The sequence below is a fragment of the Opisthocomus hoazin genome, chromosome 15 (genome assembly GCF_030867145.1).
Source record: "Opisthocomus hoazin isolate bOpiHoa1 chromosome 15, bOpiHoa1.hap1, whole genome shotgun sequence".
NCBI classification, from domain to species: Eukaryota; Metazoa; Chordata; class Aves; order Opisthocomiformes; family Opisthocomidae; genus Opisthocomus; species Opisthocomus hoazin.
In genome coordinates, this window is record NC_134428.1 from 14,440,568 (window position 1) to 14,460,277 (window position 19,710).

A 19,710-nucleotide genomic window follows, 5' to 3' on the forward strand; every position below is an offset into this window, starting at 1 on the left:
TTGCAAAAAACAGCAAGTGAAGAAGGAAGGTGGTGTAAAAGACAACCCATAGCATTTGGAAGTCCTTAAAGTCACAGATTCTGGAAAGAAAAGAAGAAAACCTGCCTCCTCCCAGAGACCCAGCTTCACATTCTTCAGTAGGGAAAAAAAAAATCAAAAAACTTTAAGACTCTACTGTAGGGGACAAAGAAGGAATAAGAGCTGCTAATCCTCCCTGACCCTCACTGTGCTTTGTCTTGGCTCACGTCTGCACACCAATGGTATCATCTATCACTTTCCAAAAACACTGCTCGCTTCCTCTATTTTTGTAATACTATCCCCTGGCATGACAAATACTACCTCTTGTCTTTCTTTTCTCCTCATCTCAATTTGACATACCAGTATAATTTCTTTCTATAACAATGGCACATTTTGTAACAAAAAAGATCCCCCAACCGCTGAGTTAAGTTACTGTTGAATCTTCAGTTCTGCTATAGCACAAGACTCATTTGAAGTGAGTCATTCAAATGATCTAAAGTCTTACACATTTATGAAAATTATAAAATGTCTCTCACATGGTGTAGGAAGAGTAATAAGACCACACTGCACCCAGAGGCACAAAACCACCCAGCTACCTGCCTGTCGTCATACTAGGAGCTGTGCTCCCCTTCTATACCCCTCCTATGGTGTCAGCTTGCCTTTTGAGCTTGTAACAACCCCTGTGAACCCATGTGTGTGGGCTCAGTCTTTTTCACAGTCCTCTCACACCTATGCAGTCCTGGCTGCGGCAGTGAAGTTACTGCCAATTTACACTGGACTGATCTGCACCAAGAAGCAGATGCTCCATGACTCATGCAGTACTTACAAACACAAGTTATGGATAACAGCACGATAATTAACAATACCAAATGTCACCTCAAATTCAAATATGCAGATGTTAATGCCCATGGCATACGACCATGTTAATTTAGGAGGCAGTGTTTGCTCCTGCAAGCAGCCCTTTAGTCAATACCTCACAATCCTCCAGTGCCGTTGACCACAGCATGGTTTCCCTTGTAGACCATGCAGATGTAAACCATGCAGGACTCCTCTGCACGCTGCAGTGGGGAAGAAGGCAACAAACTCCTGCCCTGCAGACTCCATGGGAAATCAAATACCATCTACAAAGAACTGCAGGCAATAAAGAAAAAAAATAAAGTGAAAGTAAAAGCAGCTGATTTTCATCTATCACATGAATAATTTTTAGCTAATTCTCAGTGTCAGAAAGGGCCAAACATTCAGAAGAGAGGAACAACTACCTCCGGCCTTGAAAAAAACAAACAAGAAAAGACAACTGTCAGCACTGCTAAGAGCTAAATCCCCCCAAGCAAACAGTCCTAGTCCAGCTAAGAGACAGAGAGCAAGTCAAACTGTAATCAGCAGTGGTACACAGTGGCCCTTCCTTGAACAGACTTCCAAGTGCTCACAGTCCAAGGTATTCCACATGACTAACACACCGCTTTAACTGTCACATAGAAATGCCAGGGGACTTGGGGATTACAAGCAAAGACCTAAGATGCATGAGGAACCGAAGCTGGAATTTTCCCATAGTGACAAGGTCAGAATTGCCACAGAATGTGTGTTTTCCCTAGCCAGGCGGGATGTCGCATTAGTCCCTGCGGAAGACAGCTCCTGCAGCATCTCCCAGCCAGGCTGGGCAGTAACACCAAGAGCCCAGTGCCATCTACTGGGCTGCTCACCCGCTCCCTCCGCCTGCAGCCAGACTCCCTGACACCGCTCTCAAGTGTGGATACCCCAACCCTTTTTAGACCGCTGCCGCAGCAGTCACCAGATAAAACGATCCAGTAAAAGTACTTCAGTTGTAGGCTAGGTCTAAGTCCTTACAAAAGAGCCTGGCCGGTCGTGAAGCTGCCTGGAGGGGCCCTGAACTGAGCCCAATGAGAAGACACTACTCCAGCTGCACTCTGGTCCATGCACCAGTCCAGCTCAGAGCAGGTACCCGCAAACCAGAGTAGTTCCACAAGAGGCACTACTGCACGTGGCCTGGGCCGCTGTGGGCAAAGATATCAAAACCACTGTTAGTGCATATTAGACAGCGATCACTATAATGCTGGTTATATGCCAGTTGGTGATGAGTAACTGGGAAGCAGTAGCTCAGGTTCTCTGGATTTTCAGATGCTGGAGGTCTGTGCCCCACCCTCCTGTGGCTATCTGATCAATATAAATCATGTTTCATTGCCTGCTACACAATCCACATTCAGGAGCCCAGTGTCACGACTGAGGCAGTCACGAATCTAGAGCTAGCCAGAGACAGACCTTGAAAGAAAAACAAAAACCAGTGTCCATGCAGCCCTGAATGGGCTTCACAAAGCTTTGGAGTTCGCAGGTCATAAGAGTGATATGAAAGACAAAAAAAAAAAAAAAGAAAAAAGACACCTGAAATTTAGTTGGACAAATGGGCAGAGTAAAAATGTTAATAGAAAATATTTATTGCTTAAAACTGTCTCTGGTTACGTGAATGGCAAGTAGGAGGTCCCCACCGGATCAGTCTGCCAGCTCGTCCCTCACCAGCACAGGGAATCGCTTGCCTCCTTCACAGAGCTGCGTGTAAATCGCCCGATACAGCTGAGCCGCAGGGGCCTCCGGGTAGAGCCTGGACTCCAGGACAGGCAGGAGTTCTGCCATCATGACCTGGCCAGGAGCAAAGGAGACATGTCACCAGAGCCAGTGTGCACTTTTAGGATTCCATGAAGTGCAGTGGCTGCATAACAAGTCTAATCTAACCTCAGCAGCATGACTAATAACATGCTAATGGATAGACAGATGCTTTCTTTTGTCATATTTAACAAAGGCAGAGTTGTTCATTCTCTGCTCATGAAGTACACCAGCAGGCACCCAGCGTTTCTAGAGCAGCAAGATAAATGGTAGTGCTTTTCCACTGCTGCAGAGATGGGCCAAAACTGGGACAAGATCAGAATTGCGCAAGAAGCTGAAGCTGATGTTGATTCAGGAGCGGGGTAACCACACAGAGAAGTGCTTACTCACCCAGCAGTAAATTCAGCCCTTCACTTATGACTGTTCCTGTCACATCTCAGTTGGGTCACATTAATCCAAGACAGACGGGCAAGTGACTAACTCCATCCAGCCCAAACAGAACAGTGCTGCATGCCTCCTCGGCAGCACAGGATGTCCAACATTCCCCAACCTGGCCTCCTGTTTATTAAGTCCTCTGGTTTTTTAAGTCTAGCTCATGGTATCAGTCCATGCTCTCAAACAACCCACTGGCCTGTCACAGGATAATTAACAGCACAAAACTCCGGGATTATGACTGTGGTTGACAACTCCAGCACAGATGAACTTCCAATCAAAGGACAAAAGTTAGCCTTTAGTGCCCCACTCTTGAAATAATGCTCAGAAATTTTGCCTAGGATTTTTTTTTTCCTCAGCTGGCATCAGCTAATGAAGTCTGAGCAGTCTGTACATTGAAAACCCACACAGCCCACTGTACACACTGCCTTCCCAGAAGAAAAGTGGACAATCAACTGCATGTGTGAGTCACCTCCCTCAAAGCATTTTTCAGCAGTGGAAATAAAGGAAGATCCAAACAGAACAGAGTACAGGGCACCTGCAGGGGGTTCCCTTTCTTGTTCTCCATGTGTCTCTGCACAGGGACAGGGAAACAGGTCACAGCTGCTAGTCTCGGGGAAGATTTAAGAGCTGCAGACATGAAAGCTACCTAAGGGGAAAGTTGGCACATGAAGGAATGCTACACTGCTCCACTTCCTAAGAGAGAATCCCTTCTCTTTTCCATCTGTCTGGTCTGCTCCTGATCCATAAGAATAGAGCAAATAGGCCTTCACCACCAGACAGGCTAAGAGCTACCAGGACTTTCTACAATTCTTGGCATTTGTCCGTGGAAAGGCAATAGACAGGCTTGGCCCAGAAATATGTATGTCCCTTCCCAGAGTACTTATTTTGTACCAAGTCCATTCACTTCACCTATCCCAAGATTTTCACCTATGTTGCACACTGCACAGAGCTGCTTCAGATACTCCGAGCTCACCCAGCACAAAGCACCTATTTAGATACAGGTGCAGAGGAAATCGAGTCAGTCAATGAAGCATCAGGTGGCAGGCTTGGGTCACTACTTCATTTTGGGCAGATAAAAATCAAACCCCTCGGAACCCATAATTCAGAATTATAGTGCTAAAGTCCCATTTGAAGACAGGTAGAAATCTATCTTCAGCCAGAGGGTGAAGTGTGGCCAGTTATGACTAACTCTTCCCTGACTTACAAAAAAAATGCCTTTTCCTAAGTCTCTATCATTCAGATCAACAACAAAGGCTAGGTCAAAGGAGTACACGTGATTTCACAGATGATCTCTGCCCATTGCTGCTGTTGGTTGAGAAGAACAAATGATCACTGTGCAGCAAGTACTCTGCTCAGGCCGGTGGAGAGACTGACATCCTACCATGTTCTTAATGGGCAGTCTCAGAATGGTAAAGTCAAGATCATCAGCAGAGTGGTTTGAGATTTAAAAGGAAAGGAGCAGACAGCAGAGGAGCTCACTAGCTGAAGGTCACACAGGACTGACAGAATGGGTGCCCTAATGGGACTGTAAGAGGCTACCAGGAGTCTTCAGGCATTACCAACAACATCCTCCACTGTCAAACTCTGAAAGAGTAGCTAAAGACCCAAAATCTTATCAGGAGAGGGCCTGACATATAAAGGCCTCTGCTCTGGCCTTAACAAAAAAAAGTAAGTCCACTCATCTACAAAGTAAGCAAGGCACTGATGGGACCTGGACACGAGACAAACATAGAAACACCACTGGAGAGCTTGCTGTGCTGCTGCTCGCTAGCAAGGCCCTGTATGCCAGCTGTTGCCCCCCAGTTGCCCCTTTCTTGCCCTACTCCAGGAGCACTAACACTTTTAAAGACTCACCTTTTGTAAGGCAATTTCTTGGTGCAGAATTGACACTTTGAGCTTCAAGGCAAACAGGTCGCTCAGCTCCTGGAAACTGGAGTAACAAAGGAGAGGCACAGCCAGCATGCCTGCACTGTCACACGTCTGTCCCCTGGGAGGAACACAGGCTGGAGAGCAGCTTCCTATGTCCCCAGTGCAGTCTGGGCGCAGCCTCACCTGGGACTCCACAGCTGCCAGAGTGGAAGAATTGGCAGGAGGCAGAAATACACAAGTTAAATCTGTACTTGCAGAATAGAATCATGAAATGGTTTGGGTTGGATGGGACCTTTAGAGGTCAGCTAGCCCAAAACCCCCTGCAATGAGCAGGGCCATCTTCAACCAGATCAGGTTCCTCAGAGCCCCAACGAACCTGGCCTTGAACGTTTCCAGGAACTGGGCCTCCACTACCTCTCCGGGCAACCCATTCCAGTGTTTCACCGCCCTAACATACATGATCTACTTACTGTTTTTAGAAATGAATGACTAAAGACATTGTACTAGTCAGGGTAAACTCCTCACACACAGAACAATCAGGCCACCTTAAGCTATGGTATGCATTCTCCCATATGTCTCAATAGCTCCATCACCAGCCCTCCTGAATTGCAGCAGCTAAAAGTCCCAAGCCTCTCTGGAACACAGGTTGGTGGCAAACAGATACCATGGCTTTGCTTGCCACCAAAGAATTTTACATGCCAGATCATAGATAAAGATAACCAGAAGAAAAATTATGTTGGCCCACAGTGTTCTGCACACAGATAGCAAGCTGCTGTTCAAGCATAGCTGGCCACATTCACACCTGACTACAAAATCAGGTACAGGCTCACCTGCTCGCAGAAGCTGCAGCTTATTCAGGCACTGGGAAACCTTGGTTTGCAAACCCTCCAAGGTTAGAAGGCTTTCATACTCTCTTTGTAGAGTGGGATGGTCTAGAAGAGAAGCAGAAGAAACCAGCAGGTATGAGCATACTGAAACCTTCCCCCCACAAACAACAGTTTCTAGAAAGGCCTTGGGTTCACCAGCCCTCATTTTAGGTAGAGAAGGCTCCTGTCCCTCATGTCCAGCACATGCTAAGAGCACAAGACACATGGAACCGGAGCCCACTGAAATCATCCTTACTCCACCTGCTGCCCTCTCCAGTCCCCCTTTTTGTTTTTCCCCCTCCTTACCTGCAGGCTCAGCTTCCACATACTGGCTCAGAAGAGAGGGGACATCCTGCAGGACTTTTAATTCCTCCTCTATCTCTGCAGGACTGAAGGCCGGCATTGGTGAACAAAACTCAAAGAGCAGCAGCTTAAGGAAGGTTTCGCATCACCAGCTCTGTGCCCTACCCTGAGCCCTGGGCCGGGCTAGTCGGGATCAGTGGCACAGGGCAAGCAGCTCGTGAAGCAGCGTTGCCGATGGAAGGCAAGGACAGTACTGCTGTGTATGGCATGCTTGGCTTGTGGCCTTGTCTGTCTGGATCAAAAGTTTTATGACTGCTCAAGAGCTGCACTATGAGAAAAACACTTCCTAGACACCCAGCTTGAACTCCTGTTATTGGAAGCATAACTCTCTCCAGATAGGAGCACGCTGCAGCCTGATTGCACCCGGAGCCTGCCGTACTGCACCACGTGCTCGTGGAAGGGGGTAGTGAGCTGAGAAAGGATACGGTTGACTGGATCCTCTCTATAAAATGGCTCCTTGCAGCTGCTGCATCTGCACTCGTTTGGCAGAGACGACATCTCTCCCATGTCCTGAAAATTCAAAACGGGCAGGAGGTGGAGTTCTGCTCCATTGTAGCAGACAGTGCTCACACCTAGCTGCGACACACCAATATGACATATCAGCACTTAAATACAAACATCTTCCTCACCCCTCTTTCACAAGTTATTTACTAGCCATTCCTCCCACCATTTTTGACAGCTGGTATTAGATCAACAAGGATACCCCGCAGAAAGCATTAGACACTGCAAAACACCTATGTTAATTCTCTTAACTTGTTTTGCGGGGAAGGACTTACAGCCATGATAAGAGAGACAACAGATTTCTATAAGCAGAATGTGAACCTGCAGAACATCATTAATTCTGTCTTATCACCCTACCTATGCGATTCCTTCATATGCCAAGGCTCCTCAGGACTTTTCTTTAATACTGTTTTTTTTTTTTTTTTTGACACCGTGGTATGTTTGGCAAGAAGCATGACAGCAGTGCATCAGTGTCAGGGACACAAAGCACAGAGGTTTAGGACAGTATCATAACTAAGATGGCCAGGACCTTGTATCAGAGTCCAGCCTTCAAAAGAAAGTGTTACAGAAATAGTAATGCTACCAGAGAGGTGCATTTCACTTGTAGAGTTCAACATCCCCACTGAAGCACAGTCCCCATAATAACTTTTAAGTAAAGGATTGCTTTAAAGAGCCAGTGCATCCCAGCCAGTCTCCCAAAACCTGCCGGAATAAGTAACAGCTATCACGAGGAAGCTTAAAATAGTTATGCAGTGCATGACTGTAACCCCAGTATGCATGTTTCTTCTCTCCATCCAAATGGATCGTTTAAATCATGATAGAAACTGCAATTTTCAAAAACACATTATGCAAAGAAATAGCAAGGTTAATGGACCAGAAAAGAACAGAAGTTACCAGGCAAGATGCATTCCCTCTGTAATGGATCTTTAGAGCGAAGGTTATTTTCAGTCTGTCACCGAGTTGAAAGTAATAGTGAGGAGTGTAAAATTACACCAGAGTGATTAGGAGGCTGAAAGGCTCAATTTACAAGTGAATATTAAGGGAATAAAGTGTTTACCACCCGCTGACGGGCAACTAACAAATTAGTGTCTGATAAATGACAGTTCCCAAGAGGAAGAGGAATTATTGAGGGTAGCACAAGCAGCTATAGCTAGATTTAAAATAGGGTTTAAACTTAACATCTGGACAAACCGCATAATGAGAAGTCTGCTGAATTACAGCAAGATTTCTCAAAGGAAATGGTGGGCAACCCTTCCAGAGTACTGGAGAACAGACTAGAGCACCAAGTTCACCAGAAACCCAACCACCTGCACCATCAGTGCAGTAATACTGTAACTGGCTCTATTTAAGAGAGTTCATCAGCAGGAATCAGATTCGTACGCACACAGCCACAGTACCTCCAGGCTAGAGAGGTGCCCCAGCAGTGCAGTTCAGGTCAGCAACCAGTTGGGAAAATCCTTCGTTGTACAGAGTATACAGGCACACCCCCCCACAGGGTTTCCTGTCTTCAACTACTAGTATACAGTATCAGCAGAGACTTCTGCAGCACTGTTAACCCCATGACTAAAGCATTCCAGTACCTATACAACTTGGGGATGAACAGGGATTAGCACTCTGAAAATAAGTGTAACACTAGTGGCTAGAATAACATGAAAACACACATCCTCAGAAACAGCCTTCCAGAGACACTGTATCGAACCACTCCTCCTGCTCGGAGTTCAGGCCCCACACACTGTGGGGTCTGTGTCCCACAAACCAGCCAGGTCTCCCCCACGTGACCCCTCCTCACAGCCCTTAAGCAGAGGGTAGTTGTGGATGGGACAGATCAGGCTGGTCTTACCTGGAGTTCCTGGAATAGGCTTTCCTGTAGGGAAGGGGTAGCTTCAGACGGCACCTACAAAACAAGGGAACCATCAGTCTTGACTTCCAGAGAGTAGCAGATCCTTTTCTTCAGAGAAAACGACGTTTTGTCTAAATTTGAAATTAATTTAGCTGTAACGGAAGGTGTCAGCAACCCTGAAAATTGAATCCACCATTGCCTTCAGCCTGTCCTCAAGGAAGGAGGATCAGTCTGCTTGTTCATTTCCACAAGCATCACTGATCCGACTTGGGAGAGCTCCCGCATCCTGCCACCAGCTGTCAGAGGTTCGTCCAAGGTGAGAAGCTGGGGGCAGAGCCCTGACAAGGCAGACTACAGACATGGAAACAACACGTTTAGGAAAGCTGATCGCTACAGACCTAAGCACAAGCAGATCTCCCTGACTCTGCTGCCATACCCGAGCACGATGAGGCAGCTTTGCTTAGCTGCTTAGCACCACATTGCACTCAAGGAAACAGGAAAGGGACATTTCAGCTTCCATCGGGAATATACATCTTAACTCTGAAGCAGAATAACTCCTAACTTGTTATTGCAAAAACATGTGGGTTGGCAGTTACAGCTAGAGTCACATGCAGACATGAGAACAGAGTTTGGATTTTAAGTAAACAAACATTTGAATCCAGATTCCTGTTCCCCCAGCAACTGTTTGTCAGCATCCTGTGTCTCTTCCAACACCACAAGACCAGTGATAATCTCCTCCCCGCACAAACACAAGTTGGGTTGTGGCAGTTGAGAATGATTTCTTAACGTTTTCCAGGCACAGGCATGCATCAGATCTGAACTTCATAATTTCTTTAAAGCAAAAAGCACATAGAATATAGAATTTTTTTTAAACAAGACAGATTGGCCTGAATGCAAATCCAATCTTCTTTTTCCACAGAGAATCTCAGCAACATTCACTTCATAATTCTTCCTACACCAAACACTTGAAACTACTGCATTCTAGTCAATACTGATTTGTGTAATTACACAGGCAGTATCTTACAGGTTAAAGGGTCTATTGTTAAACCCAGATGCCATCTCTCTAAACAGCATTGGGCATATGCTTTTCTGAGAGAGAGAGAATTCATGCATTACATATTAGCATTATGTAAGGAAGAAAAAAAAAAAAATCAATAAGATGTAATACATAGCGCACTCAGAGGAAAACTAAGATTCAGGAAGGGTCTACAGAGACAACTTTCCAAAACACTCACAAGGGGCTATGAAATATCAAGTGTCTATTTATTAAAACACTTTCAAAGTTCCAGCCATCCAAGAGAAAGCCCTTAAAATGAAAACACTTACTCAATCACAACAAAGGCTTTTAAACTGCAAAGAATCCTTCCTCTTGAGAAGGATCTGAGCAGCGGTGAAACCCAGCTGGGCCCTACAGAGCAATCAAAGAGCAGGCTTCGCAGATGTGCTAGTCTAAATGTCAAGCAGAACAAGACAGAGGTGCCCATCTCTCAGCACTTACCCCTTTTCCTGCAGGGTCACTGTCCGAGGCGAGGTGGTTCTTCTCAACACACCTTCAGTTGTGGTGTCCTGCCTTCTGCTGGGCTCTCCCAGAGAACTACAGCTTTTCTTCTCTGCATCAAGTAGGTGCCTACCAGCAGCTAGAGAGCTCTTTCCCCCAGCTGAATCCCCTATGGAAAAGCTTTGCTGCTCATTCAGGGCAGATCTGGACAAGCCAGGTATCTTTTGGGATTCAGATGCAGCACAGGTCTCTCTGTCACTGGAGCTGATTGCTGTCTTATGACATCCTCCTTGTTTGCAAGCCACCCCTTTTGAGAAGCTCTTCCCAGCTGTCCTTGGACCTTGAGAAGCACATCTGGCTGGGGCTTTTCTTTGCAGTTTTTTCACCTCTGGGTCAGTCCTGTAAGGGGCTCTTAACTGGTATGGAGAGGGTTTCTTCAAAGAGGCAGGCTTTTTGCTCAAAGCTCTCACCTTTGTGCTCTCAGGAACACCCTCAACAGGTGCAGGCACTTGTTGCTCTTCAGCATTCTTGGGAGCAGGTCCCTCACCTGCAGATGTCTCTCTTATAGCTCCCTGGGCCTCTAATGGAGTTTTCAAGATGCTTTTCCTGACTCTCAGTGCCTTCTCTAAGGCCCTGTTCAGCAGTTCCAGCTCCTCCAGCTCCCTGGGTGAAGGCCTGTTCTCTGCAAGAGGAGAAGACATAACAGAAGATCCAAACCTGGATCTTCCCCATTTGCTGCGATACTAACTCACTCTTCCAGGTGTTACAGAAGGAAACCAAACCCACTGAGTGGTGCAGCGGGTTTGGCCACACTCCCACATCGACTATCTGGAGAATGCAAGCAGGCTTTCCACCAGCCCTGAACACCCCAGGACAGACAGGAGACACAGGAGAGGACAGTTCTCCAGAGCTAGCCTCCCGTTTGCCACAAGGGACAGCCACCGCGCTTCAGTCGGGCCCGCGGACACTTCATCGCTGGCCTCGGTTACCGTGGCTAGCAGCAAGGAGGACAGCACGAGGAAAGAGGTAGAGGAGGGTTTTCAAGTCGACGCAGAGCACCAGAAGGCCTTCTGCCACCGGAGCTGGCCCAACCCCGGTGAGGCTGAGGGCCCTGGGGCGCGGGGAGGCACCAGCCCCAGAAGGAAGCGCTCACCATGCCCGCTGCTGGAGCCGGCCTCTGGCTGCGGCCGCTCGTCCTCCTCGCTGTCCCTGGGGGGGGAGAAACACAGCGCCATGGGCCCGCCCTGCCGTGCGCCGACGGGTTCCGCTTCCTCGCGGGACCCCCGACACGGCCGCAGGGACACCAGCGCCCGCCCTGCCGCCGCCGGGGACCGCCCGCAGCGGCAGCCCGGGCTCCGCCGCCTCCCCCCCAGCGCAGGTCCGGGCTGGGGCCGACCGGGGGAGCCCGCGGGCCGGGAATCGGGCCGGGCCCGGCGCCGCACTCACCAGCGCCGCAGGAGGGCCCGGCTCCGCGCCGCCCGCCGCTCCAGCTCCCGCCGCCGCTCCGCGCCTTCGCCGAGCGCCCCCGCCAGCGCCGCCGCCGACCTGCAAGGCCCAGCGCCGTTAGGGGCCCGCCGGGACCGACCCGCCCACCCCCTGCGCCGCCCGCGCGCTCTCACCGCTGGCCGCAGCCCGCAGGCAGCATGGGTCGCGTCGGGTCGGGCCGAGCCGCTCCCCTCCGTCCCGGCTCGGTCCTGCCCGCTGCAGGGGCCCGGTCTGCGCGCCGCTGCGGCGAAACCCGCCAGACGTGGCGCCGGCACTGACGCTCCTTATCGGCCTGCTAGGACCTGCGGGGCGGGGCGGGGCCCGGCGCGCGGCCGGGCGGGCTCTGAGGGGAAGGGCGGGGGGCTCTGAGGAGAAGGGCGGGCAGCGCGGCCAGGGGAGCGACGGGGCTAGGGCTCTGCGGGTCCCTGTGCCCGCCCAGGGGCGGGCGGCCGAGTGCCGGGGATCCCCGGGTCTCAGCAGGGCCGTGTTTTCCTCAGATGGGTTCAGCGCTTCCTGCTCCTCCGTGGCAGCGCCCGGCTGAGGGGAGCCAGCCGGCCGACCTCGGGGCGGGGGGGGGGGAGGGGGCTAAACAAGGGCTGGCAGAGCAGCCCCGTCCCAGCAGCTCCCCGTGCCCGCTCCCTCCCGAGGGGCAGAGCCTAGGTGAGATTTTATTTCCCTCGGCCGCTGAGGGGGAGCCGCCTGAGAAGACGCAGCGCGCAGCCCACCCGTGCCTGCTGCGCCAGGCCCCCGGAGGTCGCAGACGGAAGTTCGGCCCTCGCAGGGCCCGTGCTTCGGTCCGCGCCGTGTCCCGCCCGCGGAGGGGGGTCCTCGTGGGCATCCCCGGGCCCGCTGGGGCAGCGCAGGGGGAGCGAAAGGGCCGCCAGGCCAGCACCCCAGCAGAGACACCGCACTCTGCAAGCTCCTGCCTTTGGCCTGCGTCAGCAAAGAGACAGATTCGTGGGTTCTTGATGGAGAGAGGAATTTGCCTTGTTCTGCGCCTGTGGAAGTTGCCTAGCTGGTAACGCGATCTCTGTCGACAGCTGAGTGCTGCTGGGATGCTGTCAGGAGCACGGCTGCTGCTGCGGAGGGGCACGCGGTGGAGAGCAGCCCTCCAAAGGCACCTGGAGCGGGCACTCAGCGGTGCCGGTTGCAGGCAGCAGAGGAGCAGGAATCCAGTACTCCACCTTGCCCAGCAGGGTGAAAAATAACTAAAATTTAGAAAGTAGGAAACGGTTCTTTGCCTTTGAGGGCTGAATCGTGAGGTTGAGATGTTTGTGATTCCTCTGAGAAGACAGACATCTAGAGTGAAAAAGATGCGAATTTTGTGTGACTTGGGGAGACAGAACTTTAAAACCCCTTATAAAACGTTACAAACATGTCAATAAAATCATGGAATCGATCACACGGCGTATTGTGGGCTTCCACAGCCAGCATCACAACATACTTCCAGGTGTAAATTGCACATTTGGCATGTGCGAAGAATGATTTTTCTTTCTACAGACTTTGCAACAGAATCTGAAAATTAGGCTGGCTCCTTCCTGCCACGTATCTTGCAAATAAGTGTGAATTCACTGTCAAAACACTGCTAACAATTCTGCCTTTGAGGTGTGAGTCAAGACAGAGTCCAGCCTGCTCTTCCGTGGCTAAGTGTGCTCAGCAGGGCTAACAGGAGTATCAAACACTCAGAAAATAGTTTAATCAGCAGAGCCAACAGCTGTAATGCTGTGACCCCCCCTGGGGAGCGCAGCAGTAGGACAAGAAGAGCTCACTTTCAGACAGCTGCTTCGCTAAATCGGCTGCCTTTGGCTTCTGCAAGATTCCCACTGGATTTGCTTTGTTGGAAAAGTAGGGGCTTGACTCAGAATATCCAGGTTTGCTATAATTTGTGCTTTGGAGCAAAAAAAGGGTTTTTGGCTGAATAGATTGCTTCGTCTCGACTCCAAGTGCATGAAGCTTGTTGAGTTTACCTCCTTTTGGCAGAACGATCACTGTAGTTTTCCCCTGACAAGGTCTTAAAGCCCATTTTGGCCAGGGGGTCCAGGAGGGCACAACCTGATGCCGCAGGGTGACTCTGCACGGGGTGGGTTGCTGCCGGCGGGCGATGGCTGCGGAGATGCAGTTGTACTGTACCTCAGCGGAGGGCCGAGTGCTGCCGTGGCTGCCAGCATCTCCCACTGCTCTGGAGGAGCTCAACATGGGCGAGGAGAGAGTCACCAATCTCATTAGGCGCCTGGGTGCTGTTGACATTTAAGTGATTAAAAACAACCAAAAAGTGGATCAGACTGCTGGAATCCAGGAAAGTCACCTGAGGCCTGAAGGCTGCTGGTATAGCACTACTGACACCGCTAGCTTTTGCATCAAGTCTCTGTGGTTTAGAAGTGCTGAAAAACGAAGACCTCCGAAACCCACGAAACATTTTGTATTTGAGATGAACCAGGCATGTGACCCCTCCTGCACCTCTCACTTTGTGCAGGCAGTAACATTCCTACTAATGGACAAGAAAGCTTTAATGCAGGCCCTTTGTCGTTAGCCTGCACTTCGCTGGGAAGAAGAAGGACAGAGGACCCTTTGCACATTGCCACTGAGTCAAGATCAAGGCTAGGAGAGTGCTGCTGCCACTACATAATTAGGAGGGGCAGCACGCCAGGAGGTGGAGAGGGCAAGACTGTAACTGCCCTTTCCAACTGCAGCAAGCACTGTGCTGGTTAAGCTGTGGAGTGAAACCATGGTGCAAGAGGTGGGTGAGGTAGTAATTAGCAGGTGGATAGCAGAAACTTTCTGACCGAAATAAAACCGCCCTGCTGCTGGTGCTTGGGGCTCAAAGCACACCTACATTTGACATAACAGCCCGTAACAGCCTAGCTGCTGCAAGGGCTCCCGCCCTGCAGTGGATAGCCCCTCCACTCCCATGCACACCCCTGCTATGGGCTCCTGCTGCCTCGCCTTCTGTTGGGTCTTGCAACAGGGCAGCTGCTGGGTAAGTCCGTTCATGCCGTCTCTTGAGTGGCTGGCTTTGCAGTGGATCACCTGGCAAACCGAGCTGAGGAAAAGTTCCAAGATATTTGTATCTGATTCTTTTCACTGACAGCAGCTTGTGCTAGAAGGGGTAAATGCAGCAAGGAGCCATATTCTGTACAGGCAGCAATGAGCGCTGACCCAGTACAGACCTGAGCTAGCACAGTTGGCACAGGAGACATTTATGCCAGGGACTGGATTTTAAATTAACAGAGTCTGAACTATGATTCTACTCCATGACATTTCTTGCTGGGAAAATGCTGGGTTCCAGGACATGGCACACATGCTAAGTAACATTTAAACTGGTGCAAATTACTACTTAAAGACTTATTTATAAAAGATATGTAGGTTAAAATACCTGTGCAATGTACAAGTGGCAGCTGCTGGTAGTCACAGCTCTGCCACCAGTTTCTTCCGGTATCTGCAGTGATGAGGCATTTTTCATAGCTGAGATACAAGGGGAAGTTACAGTGTCAGCACTCATTGCTTAGGCTGACAGGTGCCAGGTGATATTCTGCAATCCATATTTCTTCTTCACTGAGACCCCAACTGTCAAATACCTGTAGGGTAATGAAAATAGCTGGCACTATGGCAGGCACTCGGATCTCCTGCTGGGTGTCTAAAGCTCTTTGAGAGCCCTGCCCATAGTCCACCATGGTAGGACTCCCTAGGGTAAAATTCAGGTAAGCATTATACTTCAATGAACACCAAGAAGAAAAAAGAGAAGCAAGAGATAAATTTCATCACTCATAAACTTGCCCACACTTTATTATATTACTGTCCTGGTTTCAGCACAGGTAGATTATTCTCATACTAAATCCAAAACACAGCAGCTATTGGGAAGAAAATTAACTCTATCCCAGCCAAAACCAGGACAATTACATAAGCTATGCTCCTCCTGTGTGCTACCTGTGGAGATCAGTACTGTCTGCTGAGCTGATGTAGGGGAATCTTCTGTGTATATACCAACGTGATGTCCTATACAAACTCTTCAGGTTCTGGGAAGATACCTTAAAGACCAAGGAACTGATTCACACTCTCCTCTGGGTCCCAAACCATACTTGTTTGAGCCAAGGAAGAGGAAAACCTCCCAATATTTCCAGTGTAAGCCTGGGGATGTTGCTATGCTGCTGAAAAAAAGCATAAATTTTATGCATTTTCATGGTTTAGCAGGCATGGTGGTGTTGGGTTGATGGTTGGACTTGGTGATCTTAGAGGTCTTTTCCAACCCTAATAATTCTATGATTCTATGACAAATATCCAGTTCTTGTTGTAATTTCTTTGGAGCAAAGACTTCAGGAAATGAATCTGTGGGAAATACAGGTTATAAATAGATTTGCAGACCCTGTATCTTGCTGCAGCCAAAATCCCTGCAGAATTCACATGGCTATTGGCAAGATGGGGTGGGAAGGGGATGTGACATGTGCTGGAGAGAAGATGTCTGGTGGGACCTTGCAGCTGGAAGTGAAGGGTGCCAGCATGCAGCAGGCAAATTGACCTTTCTGGGGCACCCAGTGGGTGCTGTGTCCAGACAGCCAGTGGGCAGATTCCCAGGCTGCAGGTCACAAGCTACGTGAGTTTATAAAACCAGGACAAGCATCAGCTTTGTAAAACTGGCTGGGTGAAGAATGCTGACAGCAGGGACACTCTTACAGAGAAACACTCTACTCTCTGTCCTCACCCTCTTCCTGAACTGGAGGTTACATTTTATCAGCCCTCATTAAAAAAAAACAGGGAGGATGAAAGTCTTGTATATGTGAAATCATGAAACAGATGGGATGGGAGAAGAGTACAGCTGAGGTGAGAAGATCCAGAAAGAAAAGGGAAGGTCTTTCCAAACGTGGTCTCCTGAGGCATGGGTGTCCATACACCAGCTTGGAGGTTAGGGGAGAACGCAGCGTGGGAAACCCAGGGCTCTGGCAGCTGGATTTCTCTGCCTTGCGTTACGTCGGGCTCCAGCAGCGCTGGCACTGGTTGCGGCCGTGAAGCGGGCTGCAGCTCCCTCACTGGGACCACACTCACACGAGCTGGTGGGATAAGCCTTGCTCCAGAGGCTCTGACTTCAGCGCTGGAGCACAGATCTGGCAGTGGGCAGGGAGGGGAGGATCTGCTGTCCCACGAGACTTCCCGCCAACAGCAGAGGTCGAAGCTCTGGCCCGTGGAGCCGGTGATCTCTGCCCAGTCTGTGCAGATCTGGTGCGGCTCATGAGATCCTGTTTGGCTGTGTGGGTGGAAGGAAGTGAGGTACTGTGGTTTGGGTGGGAAAACAGTGTTTCAGCAAGGAGAACTGTGCTGTGGAGTGAGACTTGGGGACAGGGAAAGCTATGAATCTGGAGATTTGGCCAGGGTGTTTGGAAAACATCTGCAGCAATTCATCACACAGCCCCTGTGAACACCATGTGCCGGAGTGTCCTGCCGCTGGCTGCTGTGTTAGTCTGCCAGTGGTTTTTTTGAGGTGCTGCAGTAGCAACAGGGTCGTTCCTCACACGTCCCTGTAGAAAATGATGCATTTAACACATGCAGGTCCCCATAAAACCAAGCCAGTAGTTTGTATGCCACATGGGAAGCAGCAGATTAATCCCCTGCCTGGGGAGTGAATGTGTTAAGGATCATCACATTAGCACATCTTCAAAATCCTGAACCCAAGCTGAGGTCTTGGTTCACACCAAATGAAAGCAATGTCTCTTGAAGCTGTCAGATAACTAAAGGATCTTGTCACATTGTTTGTAGAGAGTCCCCATATTGCTAAGATATTTATGGTGCTGTTTTGCCCTTGAGGCTTCTCACCAGCTGATTTACAGTCTGGGAAAATGCAGCCAAATGGAAACCTGAGGGGTCCTTCTTTTGTTTCCCAAGCTTCTCACAGCATGGGTTCTTGTGAAAAGGAGGAGATGGGGTTCCTGCCTGACAAAGAGCACCCACCCACAGACCAGGGCTTCTCCTGCTGCAGGCTCATGCATTGGGGCTCAGGATAGTGTTGGGCAGACTTCTGAAACACCTGCAGTAATTCATCAGAGTTCTCACAAATGCCATGCTCATCCACACCTCCCTGCATGTCATTGCCTCTGGGCTGCTTCATTTCTGATGGCAGGAGAGAGTCCCTCCTGCATGAGCACTGCCGCTTGCAAAGCAGACATTTGCTTCTTTACTCAGTGCGTGCTTCTGTGCTGGAAAGCCTTAAACAGTCCCACTAGAGAGGACTGCCGTGAGATTTGCACAGCCACTTGATGCTCTGAGTGTTTGCACACTGGTAGTTAATTCCCTCGAAAGTGTGGCTCCTGGGGATGGCGGGTGAACTCTGGGCCCATCACCACTGGAGGCTGTGGATGCCAAAGGCTGCATGGGTTGAAAGGAAAACCAAGAAGCTATTAGCAAATCTCATGAGAAAAAACATCAATAGGAACTAAATGCAAAGATGTGAGCTCTGGGGAAAGAGGTCTCTCATCCACCATTTGGCAAGGAAATAACACTGTATGTTGTCTGGTTGCATATTGTGTCCTGTGCTTCTGTTTGCTGCAGGTAGAAACAGGGTACTGGGCTTGGTGTAATCCCTAAGGCTAGCGACCCTGAACTCCCTGTCCGTCATGGAGTAGGCAGCGAGCAGCCTCCAGCCCGTGGTGTTGGTCATACGTTTATGAAGCTTGAATAGGGACAAGAAGGCTATGGGTGGTGGGTACATTGGCTGCACTGGCGACTGTGTTTGGATGTGACCCCGAGCCTCTGATGCTGGCGAGCTCAGGCTCTGGCTGATGCTGAGTTTGAGTCTGAGCCCCATGGAGGATGGAAAGGAGCAAGAGCCAAGGACAAATCCTTTCGTATTTCTCTCAGAGTTGATGGTAAATTGTACAACAAATTTATTTTCTCCTCTTCCATTATAATACTCATGGATAAAGGCTAAAATGCTGCTGACTCTTTGCTTATTAGAGGAAGTTCAAACATGGGGCATATGTACTTCGGAGAGACAAGGCTTCCCAGTCAAACACACTTAGGTTTATTCCCAAATATCTTCCGTCCAGTTGAAGAAAGGAACACCAAACCGTTAACTTTGACAGGGCCTATCTTCTCTCATCTCAAGATGTTTTTGGCCAGGACAGTGAGGCTTGTTTTGCCATAATTGTTTGGGAAGTGTCTGTGCAGTGGGATGGAAGAGAGCACAGCTGGGCTCAGCCCAGCCACCCTACTGCCCCACTGTCTCTGCCAGCTCTGAGGGCATTGGGCTATGGAGCACATAAGGAAAGAGCTTACCATGGCTCCATGCCCCCTCTCTGCCCAGAGCCAGCAACTTGTCAAACTGGGTGATACTGCTGTTTGTGGCTACTGCACAGGCGCCAGGCTGACTGCTGCACGAGGCAATGCCTGCTGTGTGGTGAGCAGGGCCTGGTTTAACTGTGCATGCTCTTGGTTGGGGTGGTCCATGCTCCTGTAGTACAGAAGATTAAAACTGGTGAAAGTCCAAAGGTTTGGAAATCAGTGTGATGCCAGGTACAAAAGAGAAGAGACCTGCCATAAGTGTACAAATAAATCTGCTTCAGCGCTTACTGAAATCAAACATGTACTGAGGAAGAACAGCCTCCAGACACTCCTATATCCATATAAACAGGGGTCCATAGAGCCAGAGTCCACTGGGTTGTTCTGGTAGCAAAGAAAGGACAATAAGCCATGGCTTTATGAATTGCTTTTCCTAATTGCTCTTTTATTATTTCCCCTCTTTAGTTAATAATTAGGAGTTACAGGAGAAGGGAAATGCCATTTCGAAGTCTGTGGTGTGGTGACTGATGCTAGAAGGGGTTGCAGTAATATATTTAGATTTTAATAGAGCATTTGATACTGTGTCTTACGTGCAAAACTGAGTAAGACAGGCTATATGTGAAAGCTAATGATAGCAAAGACTGCATCAGGTGGAGGAAGGTATCTAAGTTCCTACAAACGTCACTGTCAGATGAAGATCTGTTCAGACTAACATCAGATTAACATTATCTTCATCTTTGTTGCCAGTCTCAGACAAGATCTTTCATCTCCAGGCCATCACATCATCTATTGCATAGGTAAGAGCACTTGATGAGCTCCATCCCATTCGCAGAAATCACGCTCAGAATCGAGCTTGTTGATTTCCTTTATTCAGTGTCATCTCCCTCTTCTAGAATTCAAAAATTACTGCAAGTCTTCATGCACTGGAAATCTCCTTTTCATTACTCCTAAGCTTG

General features: G+C 49.4%; 1 protein-coding gene across 1 annotated transcript; it reads right to left on the bottom strand.

Moving 5' to 3' along the window:
• Positions 1-1,156: 1,156 nt before the first annotated feature.
• Positions 1,157-11,755, bottom strand: TEDC2 (tubulin epsilon and delta complex 2). Its single transcript, XM_075436156.1, has 10 exons — positions 11,626-11,755; positions 11,453-11,551; positions 11,160-11,215; positions 10,007-10,688; positions 8,509-8,562; positions 6,593-6,677; positions 6,111-6,219; positions 5,769-5,870; positions 4,924-5,135; positions 1,157-2,670 (listed from the first exon to the last, which is right to left on the bottom strand). Exons 1-10 carry the CDS (start codon positions 11,649-11,651, stop codon positions 2,524-2,526), a joined length of 1,572 nt encoding a protein of 523 aa, XP_075292271.1. The 5' UTR covers positions 11,652-11,755; the 3' UTR covers positions 1,157-2,523.
• Between the last annotated feature and the right edge of the window lie 7,955 nt (positions 11,756-19,710).